Consider the following 22463-nt stretch of genomic DNA (forward strand, 5'->3'; position numbering starts at 1 on the left):
TGGCTCTGAGCGTGGACTTTTTTATAGATGGGCTCTGAGCGTGGGCTTTTTTATAGATGGGCTCTGAGCGTGGGCTTTTTTATAGATGAGCTCTGAGCGTGGACCTTTTATAGATGGGCTCTGAGCGTGGGCTTTTTTGTAGATAAGCTCGAAAGCATGGGGCTCGGCGTTTTTTTATAGATGGGCTCTGAGCATGGGCTTGTATTGAATTGGGCTTTTATTGGGCCACATTTGTGAGGGCCGCAACATCGCTCTCCTTTTGTTACATGGGCAAAGCCTGTGTGGTTTTTTTTTTGGCTATGAAGGGAAGTGAGTGGGTGAACACTGGAGAGCAAACCCAAAGCTGGACCGGCTGTGCCATCCTTCATATGAATATTGAATGCAAGCTGCTATTTTGCCAAACTCAGAGTGGTTACAGACACCGTGCATAGAAGCAAACTCATCATACGAACCGAAACAAAATTCCTCTGAATTCTTACATTTTACAAATTTACAGGAAGACTGACAAGTAGCTTAACTGAAACATCAAGGGACATCTGCTAGATCCAGATCTTGCTCTTTGTAGGGAGTCCACATCAGTTTGCTGGCATCAATTTTTGGAACTCCAGGACCAACAGCTTTAAGATGGGAATCAAGTATATTGTGGTCTGTACAAACGTATTGCATCCCTTCAGGAGTATACTGGATGAGGTTCAAGTCCTTTAAAGTGCAAAAGACATCATCTGGCCGTATGGTAGTCGTTTGACTAAGCTCCCTAACAGAGATCATGCAGTCCTTCTTTTTCAGAATTTCTAGAAGAACCCTGGTCCAGTTTTCTTTGTAGCTTACTTTTCCAAGGTCAGATAGCGGCTTCTCAGGTGTCCCTGCTGTGCCTTCCTTCTTAGAAAGCTCATAAGAGAATGCAATTAGGAATTTCCCATAGCCCTTTATTTGATAGGGAGGAAGAGTCAAAATGCAGGCCAGATTGTAATATTGCTCTGACTGCTTCTCCTTTGAGAAATAGGCAACCATGTGGCATCCACGATCATCACACTCACATAGAATGTAAAACAGAAAATAATCAACATCATCAAGCAGAGTCTTGTGGTCAAGAAACAATTTAACCATATAGCAAAGGTTCTGACAGTAGACTCTGTTGTCATTGCCATCAACCTCAAACATAGAAAGTGTTCCACTTCGGTAGATCTCATTTCCTGGGGGATGCCTGAGATCACACTTCCGAATATCAACAGTTCTATAACTGTTTGCTGACGTGTCATTTGAACTTTGGTGACCTTAGTTCTGCATCACAAATGGTCTTGGAAATGCTCTCTAAGGCGAAGAAAGCACGAAATTATCTTGCTTCGGCAACACTTACACTTGAAGCTGTTGGTACTCGTAAGTTCTCCTCGTCCACAGTAAATTCCAGACCTTTCTTCCTTGTTGGATCTAGCAATACTCACATATATCTTTGGGAGTTTAGTAAGGAGAAAGCTATTGCGAACCTGGTCCCAGTAACACTAGAACTCATACAGCAAAACTTCCGTTGTCGCAATGATTCAAAAGGATTGCGAGAGGCATTTATGGGCTTGCGAGCGTCATTTATGCACACTAGAATAGATGCTATTCCATTAGCTCCACTGTTGATTCCAGTCCAATTGATTTCCCTGCGCAGTTCTATGGACAGCGGCCACTACTTCATATGTTAGAAAACATAGCGGCAATTCAAATGGATCAGCACACCAGCGGCAATTCTATCCCAGCGGCAATTCAAATGGATCAGCACACCATCGGCAATTCAATTACACATCCAGCGGCAATTCGAAAAAATAGCAGCGACATTCAATATTACACATCCAGCGGTAAAATAGTAGCGGCATTCAGCGGCAAAGGATTAAATTGAAAAAAAACTTTTGGGTCGGCAATGCAAGCTGCATTTATGGGATTGCGATCGGCAACTCGAGCGCGGCAATTCAAATGATGGGCAACTCGAGCGGCAATTTCAAAATTTGAGGTGGGTTCTATTTCTATGCATTGATGAGACTCTACCCAATCATTAAATTCTTGTCTCTATAAGCACTCCATCGTCGTCGTCATTTCGTCTTCACCACCCAAGCTACATGAACATCTGTTATTATCTTTGGGGAAGGAGAGGGTATCGTTGGGAACAGAATATGGAGTACTGCATATAAAACTTTTGCCTGAATGTGCCCCAAATTATGTAAACTACATTCTTGAGCTGTTGGGAATGCGCCATTGTGCCGGTTGCCATTTGTATCGTGCAGAATGCCGTGGAAGCTCTTGGGATTCATTGGGAAGCCACATAAAAGATTCAGCGGCAATAAAAGATTCAAGGAACCAATAAATATGCAGCGGCAACAATTTCAAGGAACAATTGCCGTGGATTTGTTGGTCTTCTTTTGCCATGCGACTTTATTTCTTTCTCAGTTCAGGAGCGGCAATAGAAACCTATTGTTTGTGAAAGACCCAACACAAGAAACCAATGAATTTTATTGGTTGTGAAACACATGGAAACCTATTGGTTTACGTTACTTTAGTCTTTGGATATAAAAAGAATGCAAGTCGGCTCTTCATCAGTCATAAAACTGAGAGAGAAGAAAAATAAAATAAAACAAAGTTCTGATTTTATAATACTTTTCGTTCGTCTTGCTCAGTAAAGTTTGCACGTTGGAGACTCTAGTGCTTACCAAGGTGGTTTCGTGGCTTGAGGGTTTAATCAATTGAATCGAGATTTGGGAAAAGGTCAAATTTTTATTTTGTTTAGTTTTTGACAGTATTGAAAATATTTGTTTAATGGAGATGAATTATAACTTGAAGAGAAGATGGGGTGATAAGGGGGATTTTAATGTGAATAGGGTGGCGAAGGGTATTGATGCAGATAGTTTGAGAGCACAGTATGATATTGGAGATGATGTTTCTATTAAGTATGTTGGTAGCGATATCGACCAAAAGTGTAAAAAGGATGAGATAATTTTATTGTTTTCACATTTTTGGCTTGGTTGTAGTGTTCCATTCCGGAAATCAGTTTTCGAGTTATTATCTCGATGGAGATTACATCCTTTACACTTATCCCCTGGCTATTGGGCTATTTTTGCCTGTGTAGCGAGGATTTGTAAGGTTTATCAAAGGAGTATGTCGTCAGACCTTTTGTTTGAGTTATTGAAGCCTCTATGACAAAACAAGGCTTCTTCTAAAAGTTATGCGTTGGGATATCATAACCATCACAACCAGAATTATTGGTTTTATGGGATGCCTTCGAACTACAAGAATGCGAAATTGTATGGTTTTAAGATCAAAGGCAATTGGAGGTTCGAAAATATTGATTATCCTAACAATATATCAGGTAAGATATTAACTTAATATTTTTATAATTATTTTAAATAGTTAGCATCACATTATGATTATCTTGTTCTTTTTTTATAGGGGATATTCTGAAGTTTCCAAATATATCATTGTTTAGCAGCGAGATGATAAAAAAGAAATGTGTTAGTTTGTTTAATCATAATGCAGATGTCTATGATCTGTCATTTCCAGACAATATTGTAGATTATTATCATGATATAGAAACTGGACTGCTTAATGAGCCTAGGAAATTAGCACCTTACTGTGGCTCAAAGAAGAAAAAGAATGTTATTGTAGATGATAGCAGTGAAGATGACGAAGAAGTAGAAGGAGATGACTCTGAAGCAGTCCAAAAAAGAAGAAAAATAAAATTGGGGATAACTCAAGTAAAATTGAGGAAGGGATTGAGAGTCGAGAAATGGTATGTATATAATATTTCTTTTAAAATATCATATATGTAATACCTATAATATGTTTTGGAAATTATGACAGGTTTTTTGTCTTTCGGCACAAAAAACTACTGATGTGCATGATATTGATGATGATGATGATATCGGTGGGGAAGCGATGACTAACAGTATATCTGGACTTGGTTAGTGTTGATCTTGTTTCTGTGATTTGGAATAATATTCATTATCGATTGTTTAATGGTTCGTTTGGTAATGTAGATTGAAAAAGTTTTCGATGGTGGAGATACAATGGGTTCAACTTCTGTTGTCAAGATCAATTTTGGAGTGCCAACTCCTTTTGGTGGAAGTAGTTTTGGAGTTCCAACACCTGTTGTTGGCACCAATGCTAGTGTAGCAACTTCTGCTGATGGCACCATTGCTGGTGTAGCAACTTCTGCCGATGGCATTATTGTTGGTGTGTCGAGTTTAGTATCAACTGTTGTTGGCACTAGTGCTGGATTGCCGACTTCTATTGATACCGATGCAGGCGTGTCAACAGAAGTGTCTACTGTGGTTAGTACCAACATCATTGTTGGCTCAACTGTACCTTCTTCAATGCAGCCAGGGATGAGCGGAAGTTCTTCAACGCCTATGCTCATCACTCCAGACGTGCAAGCCTTGGCAATTGAAGGTTAGATGTTGAATAGTTATTTTAATAGTATTTACTTATTATTATATATTATTATTTTAAATTATTTTGTCAAATATTTCAAATCCAGAGTTATTGTGTTTGGATTATCAACGAAGTGTAGATTTTGGAAAAACCATTAATATGTTGAATTCAAAGCTTGTAGAGGTAATTTTTTTGTGTGTGTGTGTGTGTGTGTGTGTGTGTGTGTGTGTTTTTTTTTTTTTTTTCACATTATTTTTGTTCTCTTAGGCGTCGAAGCTTGCGGATTGTGCTAAAGAAATCTTAGAAGCTAAAGAAAATTATAAGATTAAAACCAGTGAATATGCGCGATTGAGAAATATTTGGAAGGAAAGAGAGCTCATCTTTCAGAAGAATGAACGATTGAGAGGAGTACTTATGAGAAATGAAGTAGTTTTGCACGACTATGAGATGAAAATGAATATCATGAAAGCTGAATTGTTGAAACAAAATCAAGAAATTGTTGTTCTCAGGGAGCAGAAGGTTTTGAGTGATGAAGTTGAGATTTTAAAATGTGAGAAATTGGAATTGGCTAAACGAGTTTGCGAGGCTGAGGGGATTAGATGAGACTACAAGGTACTATTGGAAGAGAATACATTTTTGAAGGAGCTAGATGAATATCATGAGAGGGTGGAAAATTTTAGGGTTGGGTGTGAAGAGAAGGATGATATGATTGAGAAACATGCAGTTAAAACTAAGAAATCTGGGGCGTTATTGCGTGAAGCATCTGCAAGTGTTGGACTTTGGAAATCGAGAGATTCTGAGAAACGGGAAAAATTGCAGCAGCTGTCATATTATTATACTATGTGTTATAGGAAGTTGGAAGATGTATCACCGTCAGATCTAAAAGGTGTTCCAGTTCCAGTGGAGGATAGCATTATGCCGCAACTTCTTGAGTGAAGTTTTTGTTTTTTATTGTTAGGATGATGTGAGGTTAGGTTACGGTTTTTTCTTTCTCGATTATGTTTATTTTTTCCACTGTATTCATGATTATTGGTTTTTATCTATTTTTTATTAGATTGGTAATCAGAATAGGTAGGTCAAAATATATAAGAGTTGGGTAATCTGGCCTTGAGATAGGTCGGCAAAATAGATATAAGTATTAAGGATACCGTAATTAGGGTGTCGCCACCCCCATAATATAATAATAACGTAATGAAATTTGGGGTGTCGCCGCCCCCAAAGTGTAATGATAACATAATGAAATTTGGGGTGTCACCACCCCCATAGTGTAATGATAACGTAATGAAATTTGGGGGGTCGCCGCCCCCAAGATAACATAATGAAATCTGGGGTGTTGCTGCCCCCATAGTGTAATGATAACGTAATGAAATTTGGAGTGTTGCCGCCCCCATAGTGTAATGATAACGTAATTAAATTTGGGGTGTCGTCACCCCCACAGTGTAAGTGTAATGATAACTTAATGAAATTTGGGGTATTTGATTCCTAGTTAAAACGAAAGATGGATCGAATTTTATTGAATTATGAAATGATTACAATGAATGATGAACAAAACATTCAACGATAAAATTTTTTCAAATGAAAAGCATTCCATAGCTTGACAAATTTTTCTCCAGTGATTCTACGAAGGAAATAAGACCCTTTAGATGTTGGCCTATCAATGATGAACGGTCCTTCCTAATTCTCTGACAGCTTCCCAGATTCAATGAGCTTCTATTTTCGGCTAAGTACCCAATCTTTTGGTTCAAAACTCTTGAGGCGAAGCTTTCTATCATATTTGTGTTTCATGTCTGCCTGATATTTTATTAGACATTGTAAAGCTTCTTCTCGAGTTTTATCGATTGAGTCTGCCACCAAAGTTAGAGTAGCATCATTGTTTCCAGTTTGTACTGCTTCTGTCCTTGTAGTTGGTGCAATTAATTCTGTCGGGAGGACAACATCCATGCCATAAGCTAGGTTGAAAGGGGAAAGATTGGTAGAATGCTTTGGAGTGGTGCGATAAGCCCAAAGCACCGCTGGTAACTTTTTAACCCAATTTCCTTTTGCTTCATTAAGCTTCTTCTTCAAAGTCGAGAGAATCGTCTTATTGGTTGCTTCTACTTGTCCATTTGCTTGTGGATAATATGGAGCGGAAAAATTATGCTGAATTTTTAGTGAGGTGCAAAATTTGTGAATTTCTTCCTTATCAAATTGTTTACCATTGTCAGAGACGATGTTAGATGGAATTCCAAAGCGACAAACGATGTCTTTCCATAAGAAACGCCGTACATCTATTGCTAAGATGTTGACAAGGGGTTGAGCTTCTACCCATTTAGCGAAATAATCAGTCGCAACCAATAAAAATCGTACACTTTCAGGAGCCTTTGGTAGGGGTCCCACAATATCCAAGCCCCATTTCGTAAAAGGCCAAGGGCTTAGAATTGGGTGGAGTTCCGTTGCTGGGAGTTTGCCCATATTTGCATGTTTTTGACATGGTATGCATTTTTGGGCAAATTCCGCTGAGTGTCTTTGCATGCTAAGCCACCAGTATCCTTGAGTCATGGATTTATGTGCAAGACTACGTCCCCCAGAATGGTTTCCACAAAGTCCGGAGTGTATTTCTTCGAGAACTAGATGACTTTGATCTTTGGAAAGACATTTGAGAAGAGGACTGAAGTTGTTTGCTTTCCTATAAAGTAGGAGCTTGCCTTTAGAATTTGGAATTATGACAAATTTCCAGGTATCTCTCTTAATTTTGTAGGAAAGTGACGAATCCTTATGTAGAGTTCCATGTTGCAGAAATTCTAAATAGGTAGGTCTCCAATCATCTGGTGAAGAATCACCGTCGATAGATTGGAGATCCAAATGTGGTACTTCTGGAGAACTATCTGCTTCATGGGACTCATCTTCCATATCAACATTGCTTTGGTCGGCATCCTGTGTGAGTGGAGAATCACTCTCAAAACGATGATCGACCAAATCTTCTTGAGCTGCTTCCTCTGAGGGAGATTCTGAACTTGTGCCGGCCGATTGAGCTAGCTCTTCTCTCTTTCTTTTCCTTGTTGTTACGGCATTTACTTGCTCGAATTCGAAATGCCGAGATGTTGTTTGGAAATAGCATAGATGAGCAATATATAAGTTTGGAACATTTTCTTCTATAACAGTTATGCTTGGAAAATGTTGGAAATCAATATAAATTTTTCTTTCATTGTTAACATCAACTGCAGCAGAGAGATAGGCTAAGGCATCGGCGTGACGATTATCATTGCGAGAGCGTTGGTGAACTGCAATGGATTTGAAATGAATGGATAGCTCATGCATTTTTCGGACATATGCAGCCATCCTATCATTTCGAGCAACAAATGATCCGCCAAATTTATTCGCAATAAGCTTTGAGTTAGTGAATAACTCGACCTTTGTCGCCCCCAGGTCAAGTGCTGTTCGCATTGCATAAAGAACCGCTTCATATTCAGCTTCATTGTTTGATGCGCAAAATCTGAGGCGAATAAATTTTTCAATTTTCTCGCCATCGGGTCGGATCAAAGCACAACCAAGACCTGAACCTGATTTGTTCTTGGAACCGTCCGTGTGTAGAATCCATAAAGAAGGGTCGGTACTTGATGTCACTTCGTGATTAACCAAATCAACGAATAATGAAACTATATTACAACGGCATAAAGAACTGACAGATGTTGAGTCACTAAGACTCGGATTTTTCGTAAGAACTCTCCAAAGAATGGGTATAAAGCTCAAGTCTCACTAGCTAAGTCTAAAAATTCTACTTCTAGTTTACTAGGGGTTTAAATCTCTCTTTTAGCAAAAGTACACAAAATTGATCAAGTATTATGGTGGTGGTGCCTTGATAAAGAATTCTATCAACAAGAACTATGTCCGAGCATAATAAATAGTCTAAGCGGTAATGAAATCAATAATGTCAACTATCTATCAAACTCAACACTAAGCAGTATATAATCTATATCCCAGACTCATCATTAAAATTCATTTTTCTCATACTACTGATATAGGAAAAAAAAATATTTTTGTTTTTGAAAACTAATTTTCGAAATTCATTTCTCAAGTACTTCTCAAGTACACCCTCCCCCAACTTAACATATGCATTGTCCTCAATGCATAGAAATTAAGTAAATGAAATGAATGAGAAAAAGGGAAGATGTTACCATTGATGCCGAATATCAAAATTAATCCAAAAAATAAGAACATTTTCTTTTACCAAGATTTTTTTTTTGTTAGGTCTTTTTAAGTCAGATCCCTAAGACTATATATCATGCATTATCAATTTGGAGTGAGGAGATCAGATTTTCTTACCCAAATCTGACGAATGTTTGGAGGACGAGGATATCTCACCTTGTGGGTTGTCAAAAATACTCCTTGATATGCCAAAAAGATTGCTGGTGAAGTTGCTTCTCTACCTTGAACTATTTCAGGTCTAATAATTGTGTGATAGGCCTTGTGGTTCCTCTGTGTAGAAGATTGAGGAAAATCTTTCTTTTTAACAGGACAATAGTATTTGATGTGCCCTTTACCACCACAGTGATGATAATGGATATCTGGCTGACTGCGCTCAAGGTGGGCGATAGACTAGTTCACATACTTCTCTTGTTCAGACAATGATGGTGTAGAAGAGGCTTCAGCAGTGCAATGTTTCTTATCAATATGGTCAACTTTCTGCTTCAGAAGAGTCATTTCAGTTTCTAGATTCTGTTGTTTTTCTAAAACTTCTTTAAGCCGATTCTCTAGTGGCGATTTTTAAAGGTAAGTCATTTGTTCATCCTGAAATGTAGAGTTCATCTTCTCAAGGTATGATACTCTCTCTGCCAATTTTCCATTCTGATCACTTAAATCTTGAATTTTCTGTAGAGATTCCAAGAACATGGCTAGCAACGCCTCTGTGGTGGGGTTCTCAGGTTCATCACAGTTTTCTGTAGATTGAGCACTCTCAATTGTATCTTCGAATGGGAAGGATTCTTGTATCATGCTATCAAGGAAGTACACCTCTCCACCTTCGGTGTCATCACAATCCTTATGCAACAGGTGAAAGATATTTATGTCCATGGACATCTTACCAAAGTTGATCTTCATTTCACCATTGTGACAATTTATCAAAGCTTTTGTGGTAGCGAGGAAAGGTCGGCCTAGAATAATTGGTATTTTATCAAAGGCTTCCTGGGTGCCTATCACAATGAAATCCACTAGATAGTAAAAATCGGCTACTTGAAGAAGAACATCCTCAACTATGCCTTTGGAAATCTTGGTAGAATGGTCAGCTAACTTCAATTTGACTTTTGTTGGCTTTAGGTTCTCCAAGCCCAATGCTTGGTACACATAAATTACCCGAAGGTCTAACACTAGCACCAAGGTCTAAAAGAGCATTACCCGTGAATTTTTCTCCTATCTTGCATGATATTGTAGGACTTCTTGGATCTTTGAGCTTGATTGGAGCTTGCTGATGGATAATAGATGTTGTTTGTCCAGCTAGAAAAGCTCGCTTTGGAACATGAGTACTTCCTTTTATGTTGCATGCATTCTTCAAGAATTTGGCATATAATGGCAACTGCTTGATCGCTTTGAGAAAGGGGATATTGATGTTATCTTTCTCAAATGCTTCCTTCATCTCTAAAAATTGCTTGTCCTTTTTGCTTTGAGCATAAAACACAGGAAAAGGTGCCTTTGGTACAAACACATCAGCATGTGTTTGCTCTTCTTTCTCTTTGGCATTCTTGCATATCTTGTCTTGGTCATCTTGACAAATGGGAGTGGAAAGGATTTCCCCCACTTCCTTTTGAACTTCATTTGAAATCTTAACCGATTGCTCTGTAGCAATGTCATCATGAGAAGGTAAGTCAACCTTGTAGTCTATCTTCAATCCTGATCTGAAAGTAGTAACTGAGCTGACATAATCATGGAGGTGATCAGTACTAGCAGTTGTCTCAATGTGGCATACATCTTCACTCTTTGATATTGGTTCCGATAAGCTAGGTTGAATGGCTTATGTCTTTACAGACAAAGCAGTAGTGAGTTGGTCGACCTTAACCTCTAGAGACTCCATTCTAGAACATTGACTTGCCTGAGATTGCTGGAGATTGAGCTGAGACTGTGCAAGAAGCTTTAGAACACTTTCAAACTTCTGATTTTTCTGTGATAGCAATGTAATTGCATTCTCCAGGTTAGCAGGTGTGGCATAATTTCTCCTAGGATCAGGTACTAACTATCCACTTGTATTGGAATTTTGTTGAGAGTATAATTGTTGTTGAGGGACCAACTGTGAAGCTTGACTTGTCTATGGAATATAACTTTTATCTTGAGAACCTGGGGGTCCAGCGTTCTGTCTCCAATAATAGCCTTGAAAGTTATTACCACCTTGGTTGGGCCTCTGAAATGAGTTCACATTGTACTCTCCAACTGATGCATGTTGATAGTAACCAGGACATTCTAGAGTTGCATGAGAAGTGTCCGAATAGACTTCACAGTATCGGCTAGCTTGTATGACTAGGGGAGATTTACCTTGAGACTTGTTGATCTTGGAGGGATTCATAGAGAACTGGTTGAATTTCTTAATCAAAGTTTCAATACTGGTGGCCAGGCTGCCCAATGTAGACTTCAGTTCTTGATCTGCTTGTTCATGTGCTTGGTAGCCAAATTGCTTTGACAAGCTTCTTTTTGTGTATGTAGATGGTGTATGGTCGTTGAACAAAACAGAAGCGTATCAAAACCTAATTATCCCTCAATAAGTAAAGGATGAGTAGGGTATTGTTCCTCTTTTAAGTGTATGTTTATATGAAGGACAGGACTAGAAAGGGGGTTTGAGGGATTAAAAACTATGATTATAGATATTATAGATTCTAATGCTAAACTAAACTAAACTAAACTAAACTATTGAGAATTTATAAGAGAGGGAATTCAAGAGATTAGAATCCACCAATACTTTTGATCTATGACCTTCTGCTTCATGGTTGTTCTTACAAGTAGACTACAATTAGGCAATCGAGCGAGTGCCGATGCCCTCTTGGACAAAACATCGTTAACAAATAACTCTACTTAAGGTTATTCCTATGTTCATGTTACTAGTATCTTCTTTCCTTTTATGTGAGCTTGGGTAGCTATTCATTGAATCACCATTTAAGGCAAACACAAGGAATACTTCCCTTACTCTAAAACACTACACAACTAAAAGAAAAGTAGAGAATAATAGTATAATATTCAATTCCAATAAATTAAACCCTATTCTAGCATTATATTCAATTGCAATAAATAAAAGCATGTCACTAGCAAATATTCAATTATAATAAATAAAACCCTAAACTAGCATGATATTCGATTGCAATAAATAAAAACCTTAATCTATACTTCCATCCCCTAGTCTGGGCAATGGAACTAATAACTAAAAACATAAAGAACTAACCTGATTGAAGAACACCATGAACCAGAAAAATCATTAAACCTTAAGCACTGGCTTCATCTCCTCCCTTGAAGGAGAAGATTAGCCTTCCATAAAGAAGGAAAAACATGAAGAACGAGAAGAAAAAGAGTTGAAGAACATAAGACTAGAAAGACTAATTTATTAAGACTCAACTAGTTAAAACCGATCTTTTATTATTAATCTATCTTTGCCTCAAGTTCTGGAGACAAGAATATAAGTGAATTGGCCAATTACATGAGGCACTTAGGTCCTTTATTTATAGAGGTTACAATGAGCTCTAGAAGCATTCCGAACCGTCATTTGTTTCCTAATACAAATAGACTTCTTTCAGAGTCCAACTTCGTCTCCAAAACTGAGAAGGAATTAGCTACAGTGTCGATCCATACGTCTGGACGCACTATTCATGCGTCTCAGACGCGATCAATGCGTCTGGACGCTCGATCCATACGTCCGAGACGCGTAAGCCTATTTTGTCTCTTCTACTCTATCCTTCTATCCTCTTTTGCAGGCTTTGGTCCAAGCAACGAATCCTTTGGCCTTGGGCTTCCAAATAGGCTTTGAAATAGGTCCAAGTCGCATCTTTAATAGCTCCAATTCCTTGGCCTTCTCCATGATTGTCCACGGGCTTCCCATGTGATCCTTAATGCTCCGAATTGCTCCGTTTTACCCCTTTTTCTCTAATATTCCACAAAACTCTTTCTTTCACCTGTAGAATCATAAAACATAACTTACAAAAACTATTAGTACACTAAGATTGCTAAACAAGAGGCATAATCGAGGGTTAAATAGCACTTTTTGAGCACTTATCAGGGAACACACAAGTTCATCATTCTGGTGCCCTAGAAAACGATACATGTTGCTGTTGGGAGGCTCTTCTACAATCTTCGACTGACCAATTACATCAAATGGGTATCTATAGTGACATACCATTTGTTTGGTTGCTTTGTGTAAGCGCAAACAATGACTTCCACATATAGAGTGTCGAATGACCCAATTGACCAATGAAACATAGTCATCTTCATTTTGTATCAAGTTGTAAGTCAAGTGGCAAAGTGCGTGCACAAAAGGATGATGTTGCATATTTCTAGACATGCTTGGGTCTGGATTCATAGTGCAAACAAGTCTATCAAAATATTCAATGACATTAGCTCTATCTATAACACTCGTACCAATCTTAGTAACATTTGGAGCATCTGATAGCCAAAGAAATCCATGAACATGACCACTACCACGATTTTTCCACTCAAACCGGTACCAATGATCAACCATAGAGAACTCATCTCGTAAATAATCCCGGAAGAAGAATTCCACCCTTGCCTGAAAGAACCAAGCGATAACATTTGGGTTAACATTAATTAACTTTGCGCGTCCCCTTCTTTTATCTAAAGGAGACATCCTTTCAAGATCATTAGAAGGATCTAAAATATAGAACAGTTCTAGCCATTGCATGTCAGCAGCGCTGAGTGTAAAGAAAATGGTTGGTGTACCTAATTGTTTAACCATGGCAGTAAGTTCTTTCAATCTTGTATACCAATAAGATCGGGTACCATGTATGTTGTTAGCAAAATAAGAGACACAATTAGCTAGTTGCTTGTCGCTGGACGAAACTATATTTCGAATTTCCTCAATTGACAACTCAGCATCCCCTGGATTTTTCCTGACAAAAACATCACCTAAAGAAAGTGCCTGCCACCTTGAAAGAGAGCTCCAAGCAAAGTAGCGGAATCTCGAATCTCTAGCAAAACGCCCATCATGATATTTCATCAGATATTGGAAGTACGGCAATGGATTGACTTTTCACTCGCGAGCTTGTCGTAGATCAGCATCACCGTAAGGAAACAAAGTTGGAAATGCCATAACAACATATACAGGAGTTGAGAACTCATCAATGATGTGAGTTGTAAAAGGCATATGAACATTAGTTTGATCTACATTTGGTACTTTGAATTCCCTCTGAAGACGTGCTTGTTGATTGGGTTATGCTGCAATAGAAATGGTTCCAACAGCATGAAACTCATCAATGTGCAAATCCTGGTTTTGCAATTTAGGTGGTCCCTCATCTTCATCTGCTTCCCCGGTATAGCAGAAACTCCATTTTTGGTATCTTCCACAGGGTGGCACATCTGTGGTATATCTTCAGGTTGTCCATCTACAGGTAGTCCTTCTATAGTTCCATTGTTAATAATTATATCATTATAGTACCGATGATAAGTTTTCAACCAAACTAATGTTGTGCAAACAAATTTTCGCCGAACACGGAATTCCTTGCTTGCATGTGGTCCCCCTCTATTAACTACAAGAATTACAGACAAATCAGCGGGCATGAATGGCAGAATAGTGGCAATCAGATTGACATCTTGGGCAAAATTTATGACATTACCACTGTACTTGTATTGTTGACCCCTAACACGATACACAGACATCATGGGGTGCACCCTGGCAATGAGAATTTTTTCTAGATCGGACAAACGAGATAGTTTTAGAGGCACAATGCCTTGATCCATTAAACTGTTAACACTGAACATGCCAGCGTCAGGGTTCACCCGGTTATCCAACTTGCAAGTGGTACAAATACCTACATCATTCTTTGTTATTATAGGTGAGGTCCTCACTTAATACAAACATATTCCAACAAAATATACAAAAAAAAAAAAACAAATACCTACAGAAATCTTTAGATCGGGAAATTTTCTTTTGCATAGAGGACAACTGACCCATGAAATATCATTGCATGATCTCCGAAAGACTTGTGCATTGGAGAGTGGTATGCAGTCATCCATACTAGGTGGTAGATTAGGGCTTTCACGGATATTGTCTTCACCCACCATAACTTGAACACCAGGAAGGCTTTGATGAACAACGCTTTGCGAAATAACTCTATGACGAGCAATAACCACTGTTTGACGGGCAATTGCTTGGCGTGCAACTCTTCGCCCAACAACTCTTCTACATAACGCATTGAGGGCGTTTTGAACAACCCTTTCAACAGGGTTTTGCCTTTCAAATGCTGTTCTTCGATGAGCTCTACGTAGAGCTTGTATGGACTATCGCACTTCATCTATTTGAAATCCACGAGCCAAAGCTCTACGAGCAGTGTCTAGGCCACGATGAGTATCTCTCTGCTCGGAGGTTTGGCCAATGCGTGCTTCTTTTCTTCTAGAAGTATCAACTGACTGTGTCGATACACGTTGCTCACTTGTTTGTTTTGCACGAGCTCTTTTTTTTTGGCAGTATTTTTAGCCCGATTTTGCTCCACCGTTTGCCTTCGGAGGGAGATGTCATCGTGATTAGAAATGCAATGTCTCTGCAAAGAATAATGGCTTGAAGGTTCTGCATGAAACGGTGTTAGGCAAGTATTATCAATTGGGCCTGCAACCCTTGGATTATGGAGCCATTGAATGAGCGAGCAATTGTTGGCTGAATAAGAATTAGATACAATATCCAGTTGCAAAGATTGATCTTCTTGACTTCCAACCCTGTCATAACCTCTTGAAGTCGTTGCCTGATCTGGTAGATTGTCAACCCATCGAATAGACGGTGCATTTTCAGCTAAATTAGATACAATCTCCCTTGGCAAAGAATTTTCTGCATGATTACCCACTCTATGAACCCATTCTATGAGTGGGCAATTTTCATCTAGATCATTGACCCTTTTCCTTGCTGAAGTGATTCCTTCATAGTTTCTAACCATGTGATTATTTCTAGAGGATTCTGGCTGATCAGGTATCCTATGAATATGCATAGAACTTTAAGGTTGAGATGGTAACACCCTTACAAGCCGAAAAGAAGCACGACTAGAACGAATTGTACGTCTTCGAGTAGTTGGATAGGCAATTTCTGGTAGGCCGTTTAACCTGTTGAGGTATGTTGAAATTTGGGTGAAAGAGTTACGTGGCAGACGATTATGAAGGCGCAGTCGAGTAGTAGTTGGTAGGGGAGCACGTGGTAGGGGAGCATGTTGATTTTGACGACTATAAAATCGACCAAAGAACCTATCAATTTGGTGCAGTTGTATGGGTAAACCTTCCTCTACTACTTCCATTAGGTATTAAAACACTGAGAGTGGAAAAGGAGGGATGAGAGGGAACCCTGCTTCTGTCGTGTCAATTGTAATCCCTATATAGTTGGCAAACTGGAGCATTAAATAGTTTTTTGTTTCGCTGAGGGATTTGTTTGGTTTTCTCTAATTGGAAGTTAAGGTAGGGAAAATTTAGTAAACGGATGAAAACTATAAAGTGCATGCAGTAATACTAACTAATGTATAAGGAGATAGTAAGAATATTAAACGCAAGAAGAAGGCATGAATCTTAACGAAAAAATGCATGACTCATATGACACTGCCTTCACCAATCGCATTACTTGGAGACCATGGAAATAGTAGTTACAAAATCAAAACAAATTAAAACAAGGAGCAAAGCAAATTCGAATGAATACATACCACTGTTTTGTACTGAGATATTGCGAAGAAACAGGAAGACTTAGAAGCAAAACAAAACCAGAAGAATTGAGTCTGCGAGGACAAAACAAATAAGCGTTAACTTTGGGAACATATTGCAATGAAAACAGTTAGTTAGGAATACCACAAATTTGAATGAAAACATACCGCTTCCTTTTCAAGTATTTAACATAAAAGCAGAAAGACCCAGAGCCTAAAAAGTTGCAGCAAAGTTACTTCGATGATAAGGTTGACTATGCAAGTACGCATGCATATAAGATTTGGTTTATGCATCTAATAAAGCTTGGTTCCACATCTTCAAACCTCCCCACAAGTGTAAACGCTAATGGATCTTTAGTTGGTGATGTGGTTGGGGCTTTCGACACCGACACTAGCGGTATAACCCACTAGTTGTAAGTCTACTTGCATCCCTTCTATTGGGTTATTGGGACATGACATGGTAGAACATGCATGAATGATATATATAAAGAAATACACTGGGAAAATAGGGAAGAGGAAGTACACATAATAAATGTGATATCGACGGGATTCAACCAAGTTCACAATTCAGCTTTCCATAGAGTATGGACATCCTTTGCAATCTTGCATAATATCACACAGCAACTATACAAACTTAAGGATCTGATTTTATTAGAGAAAGAAATCAAAAGTAATTGTAAAAATTAAAAGAGTACAATGGTAGTGCACTGAATCATATGAGAGCTAGGAAACATATTTCTAGTGAAAAGCATATATAGAAATAAAAGAACTTGAGATTTTATCAGATATTTTACATTTGAGGAAGTCACCTCACAATTATCTATCCTGGAGAACTACATATCCAAGAAAATAGTTGTAGATAATCCTCTTTAGTTTTATTAATTGGCCTGTTTAACTTAGAGTCAGCCAGATTATACAAAACCTCTAAAGGAAAGGAAAGGTGCATTACGTGTGATGGATGTCGCTATGGAAGCAATGGGTGGTGTCAATAGTAAGAAGTTAGAGAATACGGGGAATTCCCAATGACTGTTCATGAAAACAGTGCAGCCTTCTCTAATCTAGACTTATTGCAAAAAATCATAACAGCCAATTGGTGTCACACTTACAGCAGACTCTTAGCTCTATTCTAGATTGACTTATGTGCAGGGCACTCCTCTGTTTGCCCATCAAACTTTGACAAACGGTACTGGAGTGCTCGACTTCAAACTGTAGTGAGAATGCCAAGTCTTGTAGCCCAAAACTATAGGCGTTAAACCCATGAGCCAAAAAAAAGAAAGGGTTAAGACGTAAATTGAGAATAATAGCTACACGCAATGAATTTAAGAAAAACATTTACACAAATTAGTTCTTGAAACTCGAGTTATGCCATCCTTTAAAACTCTTGAATTTTTTTCCTTTCCATAAGCAGTAGGAGACAACACAACCTTCTGAATGTCATGGTTGGTTCTCATGTTATTCACTGGCAGAAAGTCTCAAGGATTCAGATGAAACTATAGTAGGAGTCCTTAATCCTATGCTTTCACTATATGCAGTGAATCATACAAAACAACTTTTGCAAATCTGAGGGTTTTCCTTAAAAATATATCCATAAAAAAGGATAACAATAAAGTACCACAGGAACTTGTATAGTCCATTCCCATTAAAATGCAACACTGGATAACACGTACATCTCAATAAAACATCAAATGACTAATGTACATGGGTCGAAAAACATATTATATCTACTTTACGTATGCATACCTTAATATTTAGGTTTTTGAAAATCTATATATATATATATATATATATATATATATATATATATATATATATATATATATATATATATATATATATAAGAGAATAAATAAACTTTGATGTACTTTGATGTATATATATATCTCGGTTTCTCGCTTTTCTCACTTGTTATTCTCCATCCGCCCCACCACATCTGCGCCTGGTCCTTTTTAACTCTTTTTCTTCTTGCTCTAACCGCCCAAGTGAGAAAAGCGAGAAACCGAGAGAGAAGATTCGATGGGGCGGGAATAGAGATATTGGAACCCAATATTTTTCGTGGGCGGGAGATGAGAAATTAGAGAGGAGAATTCGTGGGCGGGAGATGAGAAATTAGAGAGGAGAAGTGAGATGAGGTGAGAGAGAAGGAGAGAAAATTTGGAGGGAGGAATCTGTAAGGGGAAAGTTTTTTTTTTTTTTTTTTTTTTTTTTGGTTTGTTGGGGGTTCTGAGGCATGGACACCAACGAAGTGGATTTTAGTGGGGCTTTTGAAACCGACCTCAAGAGTTCGTTATGCTCACAGATAGATCAACACATCTGTCGGTCGGAATGGAGCATCTACCCTCTATAGGGTCTGTAAGGAAGTTCATTGGAGCCTCTTTCTTCACCTATATACCAACCCGCCAAAGTTTTTTTTTTTTTTTATCAAAACATATATTTATTGATATGAAAAATAAATCAAACAAATGATTTATAGGTCAAATGCGCTACAAATTGCGCTGCCCCTTTATGAATAACAAACCCAATCCTCATAAACACGTATTTGTGAGAACCAGCTTTCAAACACTTTTTACACCCTCCTAAGCAACTCAATCGCATTTGGCGCCAAAAACCAAATGTATCAAATGCAAATGAGACAAAGTAGTATTGGTTAGCCATGCAGTCTCCTTCATGTTTCTCTACCTTCGCTGTAGCTGCACTAATAGCTGTTTGCCCTACTCTAAAAAGTCCATTACCAAAACCAACAAAAGGTGATACTCTTGTGACATCCACACATGCATGATTTCCATTAGATTATATATCAAGATATCTAAAGGGCAAAGCATCGATCTACCTTCTCTAGGATCAGTGAGGAAGTTGACAGGAGCTGAGCCTCCTTCTTCACTTGTATACCATCATGCCAGACCGCATCATATAAAATATCACGTACATGATCATGCCTATATTTAAACCCATGGAAAGTGCTTGAACTATGCTACATGATCTCCAAAACAATCGAGGCAGTTGGTTTTATATATATATATATATATATATCTACTAGTAGTATCTCATATAACTAACCAGGACTATTAAATTCATCCAGGTATTTTTCTTACACATAATACCCCTCGATGAATAATTAAATCAAAGACCTAAATATTTATTAATGAGGATTACTTGGTCTTTTTACGCCTTTGTAAATTCTTAGTGCTGATATTGTCCTAAAATGAAAATGTTGCTTAACACTTTTAAATAGGAGTAATAGGTACTTTCATGTGGGGTGGTGAATAAAAAAACCAATTCCACGCCAATTTTGAATTGTACGCCCCACCATAAATGACATTTAATTAGCAATAATAATTGGATAATTTAATCAAGTGAGCGGAGCGAACGTTTTTGGGAGGAGTGGGGTACGTGGGACAAAAAGTAGTTTGGTAGGTTTATGTCTGTCCTCACCTATCTCTCTCTCTCTCCCTCTCCCTCCTTCCTTCCCTCTCCCTCTCCTTCTCAACCAAACCCTAACTCTCTCTCTCTCCCCACCCACAAACCCATCTCTCCCTCTCTCTTCTCCACCCTCCGCTTACGCCCCCACTGCTTAGCAGTTATCTAGTTAGATTAATTACAATAAATACACTTCTACGTCCCCCCTCCCAATCTCCATCGCTACATTTCCCTTCTTTTGCAAATAGTAAAAAAAATAAGTTTTGCAACAAAAACTAAACAGAGCCATCATTCTCTCACCCCCTCTCTTCAAATTGAGTTATCTCATTTCAACAAATTCCATCCATTCATTTCAATCGAGGTACAAAGTCTAAATAGTTGAAATAGTGAGTACTCTGATCTAGGATGGAATTGGCGAATGGCGAACGAATCTCTGCCGTTATCTCTCTATTGCTTATGAACATCCAATCAGGTATGATTGTTTTCTTCACTTCTCGAAATCAGTCAATTTGCTTTAATGCATGAATTCTCTTAATTTCAGGACTAATTTCCAGATTGGTTAATTTATGATTGGGTATTTTAATGGTTATGGTCTTTCGAAAGGTTTGTTTTGATTGAATTTCGGGTTTGTGGTTTGATATGGATTAGTTATTCGGATTTAATTTCCGCTTTATTTTCTAGTTCCTCTTTAGTTTTAATTAGAAAGTGGATTAATAAATTGAAGAAAGAATTCCCAATTGATTTTGGCTCACACGTTTGAGGTTGATGATACCAATGGCCACATCTACAATATGTGTTGTTTCACAAAGCCTGCTTACCAATAGATGCTGACATGCTTCCTCTAAGGATCCATAGTTACAAAACTCCTTTTAGACTTCTTACTACTGCCATGCGTTCTCGACTGACAAATGCAGAGATGACCAACATACGGAAGCTGGCGAAGTCACTTACTTCTCATTTTCCCCTCGCTATTGTTCACTGTCATGTTTAGTTCTCCGACTAAAATAGTACTTTACTATAGCTCTTTTCGTTTGACATGTCCTGTCGATCATTCTTCATGTTTGTTGATTTATTCTTTCAATCTTCTGATTTTTATTTTTATTTTAAATTATTATTTATGAGAATCCCTCTGGAGGTTATATGGAAAACTTTTGGAATTGGTAGGTATTAACTTGACGGACCATTATTTGTTTTTGTTGTGGATACTGACAGACTGATTTATCATTTGTTTAGGAGGATCCGCGCGTAGTGGTTTAGTTTATTAGTTGTTCATCAAATGAATAATCAGTTAAGCGTGCGAAGAGCTTTGAATATTACTCAGTGTGCTTTTTGTATAACTTATTTCAGTTTAGGATAAGATATAACATGTCTATGTTTAATAAATAGAATCTTACTCTTCATGCAGAGACACAACACCAATTTAGTGCAAAACATCTTGATTGGGGATTTTGGAATTTTATTCCTCTCAATGAGCTAAGGGACCTAACAGATTTCTTCTTGATGATACTTTAATTCTCGAGGCGAAGGTTAAGGTCATGAAATTTAATATGAAAACCCTTATCAGTGTCTAAGAGTTTAGACACTGATAAGGGTTTTCAAGTTTTGATTTGCTGTCTTTTTCTTGATTGATGGATAGCGCAAGCTGCAGCAACTGCTAACACTGTGGTCATTCAACACACTATTGATCTTCCATTGTCAAAATTCACATGGACTGTTAGAAACTTTTCTCAATTGAATAACGGAAAGTATTATTCTGACATCTTTCTAGTTTGCGGTTTTAAATGGTATGTTATTTTCTCTCCTTCTATTGAATATCTTTAGGCCGCTGGAAATATCTGTTATAATCAGTTCTTTTCGTTCTCTGATCAGTGTGTTTTTGTTAGACGAGTGCAGATTTTTTTGAAGGGGAACAATGTAGATCATTTGTCTATGTACCTAGATGTACTAGATTCATCTAATTTGCTTGATGGTTGGAGTAAATATTCTGAGTTCAGTTTGTCAGTGGTTGATCAAGTGCACAACTATTGCTCGTATTAAATTAACTATTCCATTTGGTTTGAGTTCGTATTAAACTAACTATTGTTCGTTTTCTAGAAAATTGCCAGTTTCATGGAGTTATAGGTATTTCTTTCGTCGAATATAGATGCGCTCATCTTCATTGGCTTCTTCATGGATTTAGCCTGAAGTACCACCTTATGTCATTGTACCACAAAGCCCTGGTGTACCCTTTTCTTTCATTAAACTGTTTATTTTTTTTCCTGAAGTTAGAGTTATTGGGTTTTGGTTTTTGGGGTTTATCTTGAATTGGGTGTGGATCTGAGATCCTCTCTCCTCCTTTACGTCTTATATTGGCTTCCACAATTCAGTATGCATCTAAGATCCTCTTCGTGAACAGGTTGTTCGATAGACTACTGCAAACTTTTGTTGTAAGGGTTCCACTTCGAGCAGGAACGTAACTGTGCTGTTCCTGGAACCTTTTCATACACTATTTTTGAAGCCTATGCCTCAATATCATGCGGTGTTCTTTCAAACTGTTCTTCCCCTCAAAAGAACCCGATATATGGATACTAATGGGCATGTGGTCGATTTGGATGTTCAGTAAGTTCTGCTCTAACTTTTCATTTCAAAGCATTGCTTCTCATTTTAATGATATTATATATTATTGTTCGCTTCAATCAAGATAGATTATAATTCTCTTTAAAACTGAATTTTGTAGACCGAGACCATTTAAATTGGTAGCTAGCCAACTATATATGATCTGCTCATTGTTTTAATTGTGCTGCACACTCAGATTGA

General features: G+C 38.0%; 1 protein-coding gene and 1 pseudogene across 1 annotated transcript; both read right to left on the reverse strand.

The window, feature by feature from the left end:
• Positions 1-444: 444 nt before the first annotated feature.
• On the reverse strand, positions 445-2925 carry LOC147487924 (putative MYST-like histone acetyltransferase 1 pseudogene; annotated as a pseudogene).
• Positions 2926-6114: 3189 nt separating this feature from the next.
• Positions 6115-13582, reverse strand: LOC147487925 (uncharacterized). Its single transcript, XM_086574203.1, has 3 exons — positions 12988-13582; positions 7224-8039; positions 6115-6704 (listed from the first exon to the last, which is right to left on the reverse strand). The coding sequence occupies exons 1-3, from the start codon at positions 13580-13582 to the stop codon at positions 6115-6117; spliced, it is 2001 nt and encodes a 666-aa protein (XP_086430329.1).
• Between the last annotated feature and the right edge of the window lie 8881 nt (positions 13583-22463).

This window comes from Coptis chinensis, chromosome 7 (genome assembly GCF_015680905.1).
Source record: "Coptis chinensis isolate HL-2020 chromosome 7, ASM1568090v1, whole genome shotgun sequence".
Lineage (NCBI taxonomy): Eukaryota > Viridiplantae > Streptophyta > Magnoliopsida > Ranunculales > Ranunculaceae > Coptis > Coptis chinensis.

Coding starts and splice junctions, on each gene's coding strand:
- LOC147487925 (XM_086574203.1), bottom strand. CDS start 13,582: ATGAAATATCATGATGGGCGTTTTGCTAGAGATTCGAGATTCCGCTAC. Junction 8,040..12,987: donor TCCAAATGTTACTAAGATTG/GTACGAGTGTTA, acceptor GTTGTAATATAG/TTTCATTATTCGTTGATTTG. Junction 6,705..7,223: donor GGATCTCCAATCTATCGACG/GTGATTCTTCAC, acceptor CTAAATGGGTAG/AAGCTCAACCCCTTGTCAAC.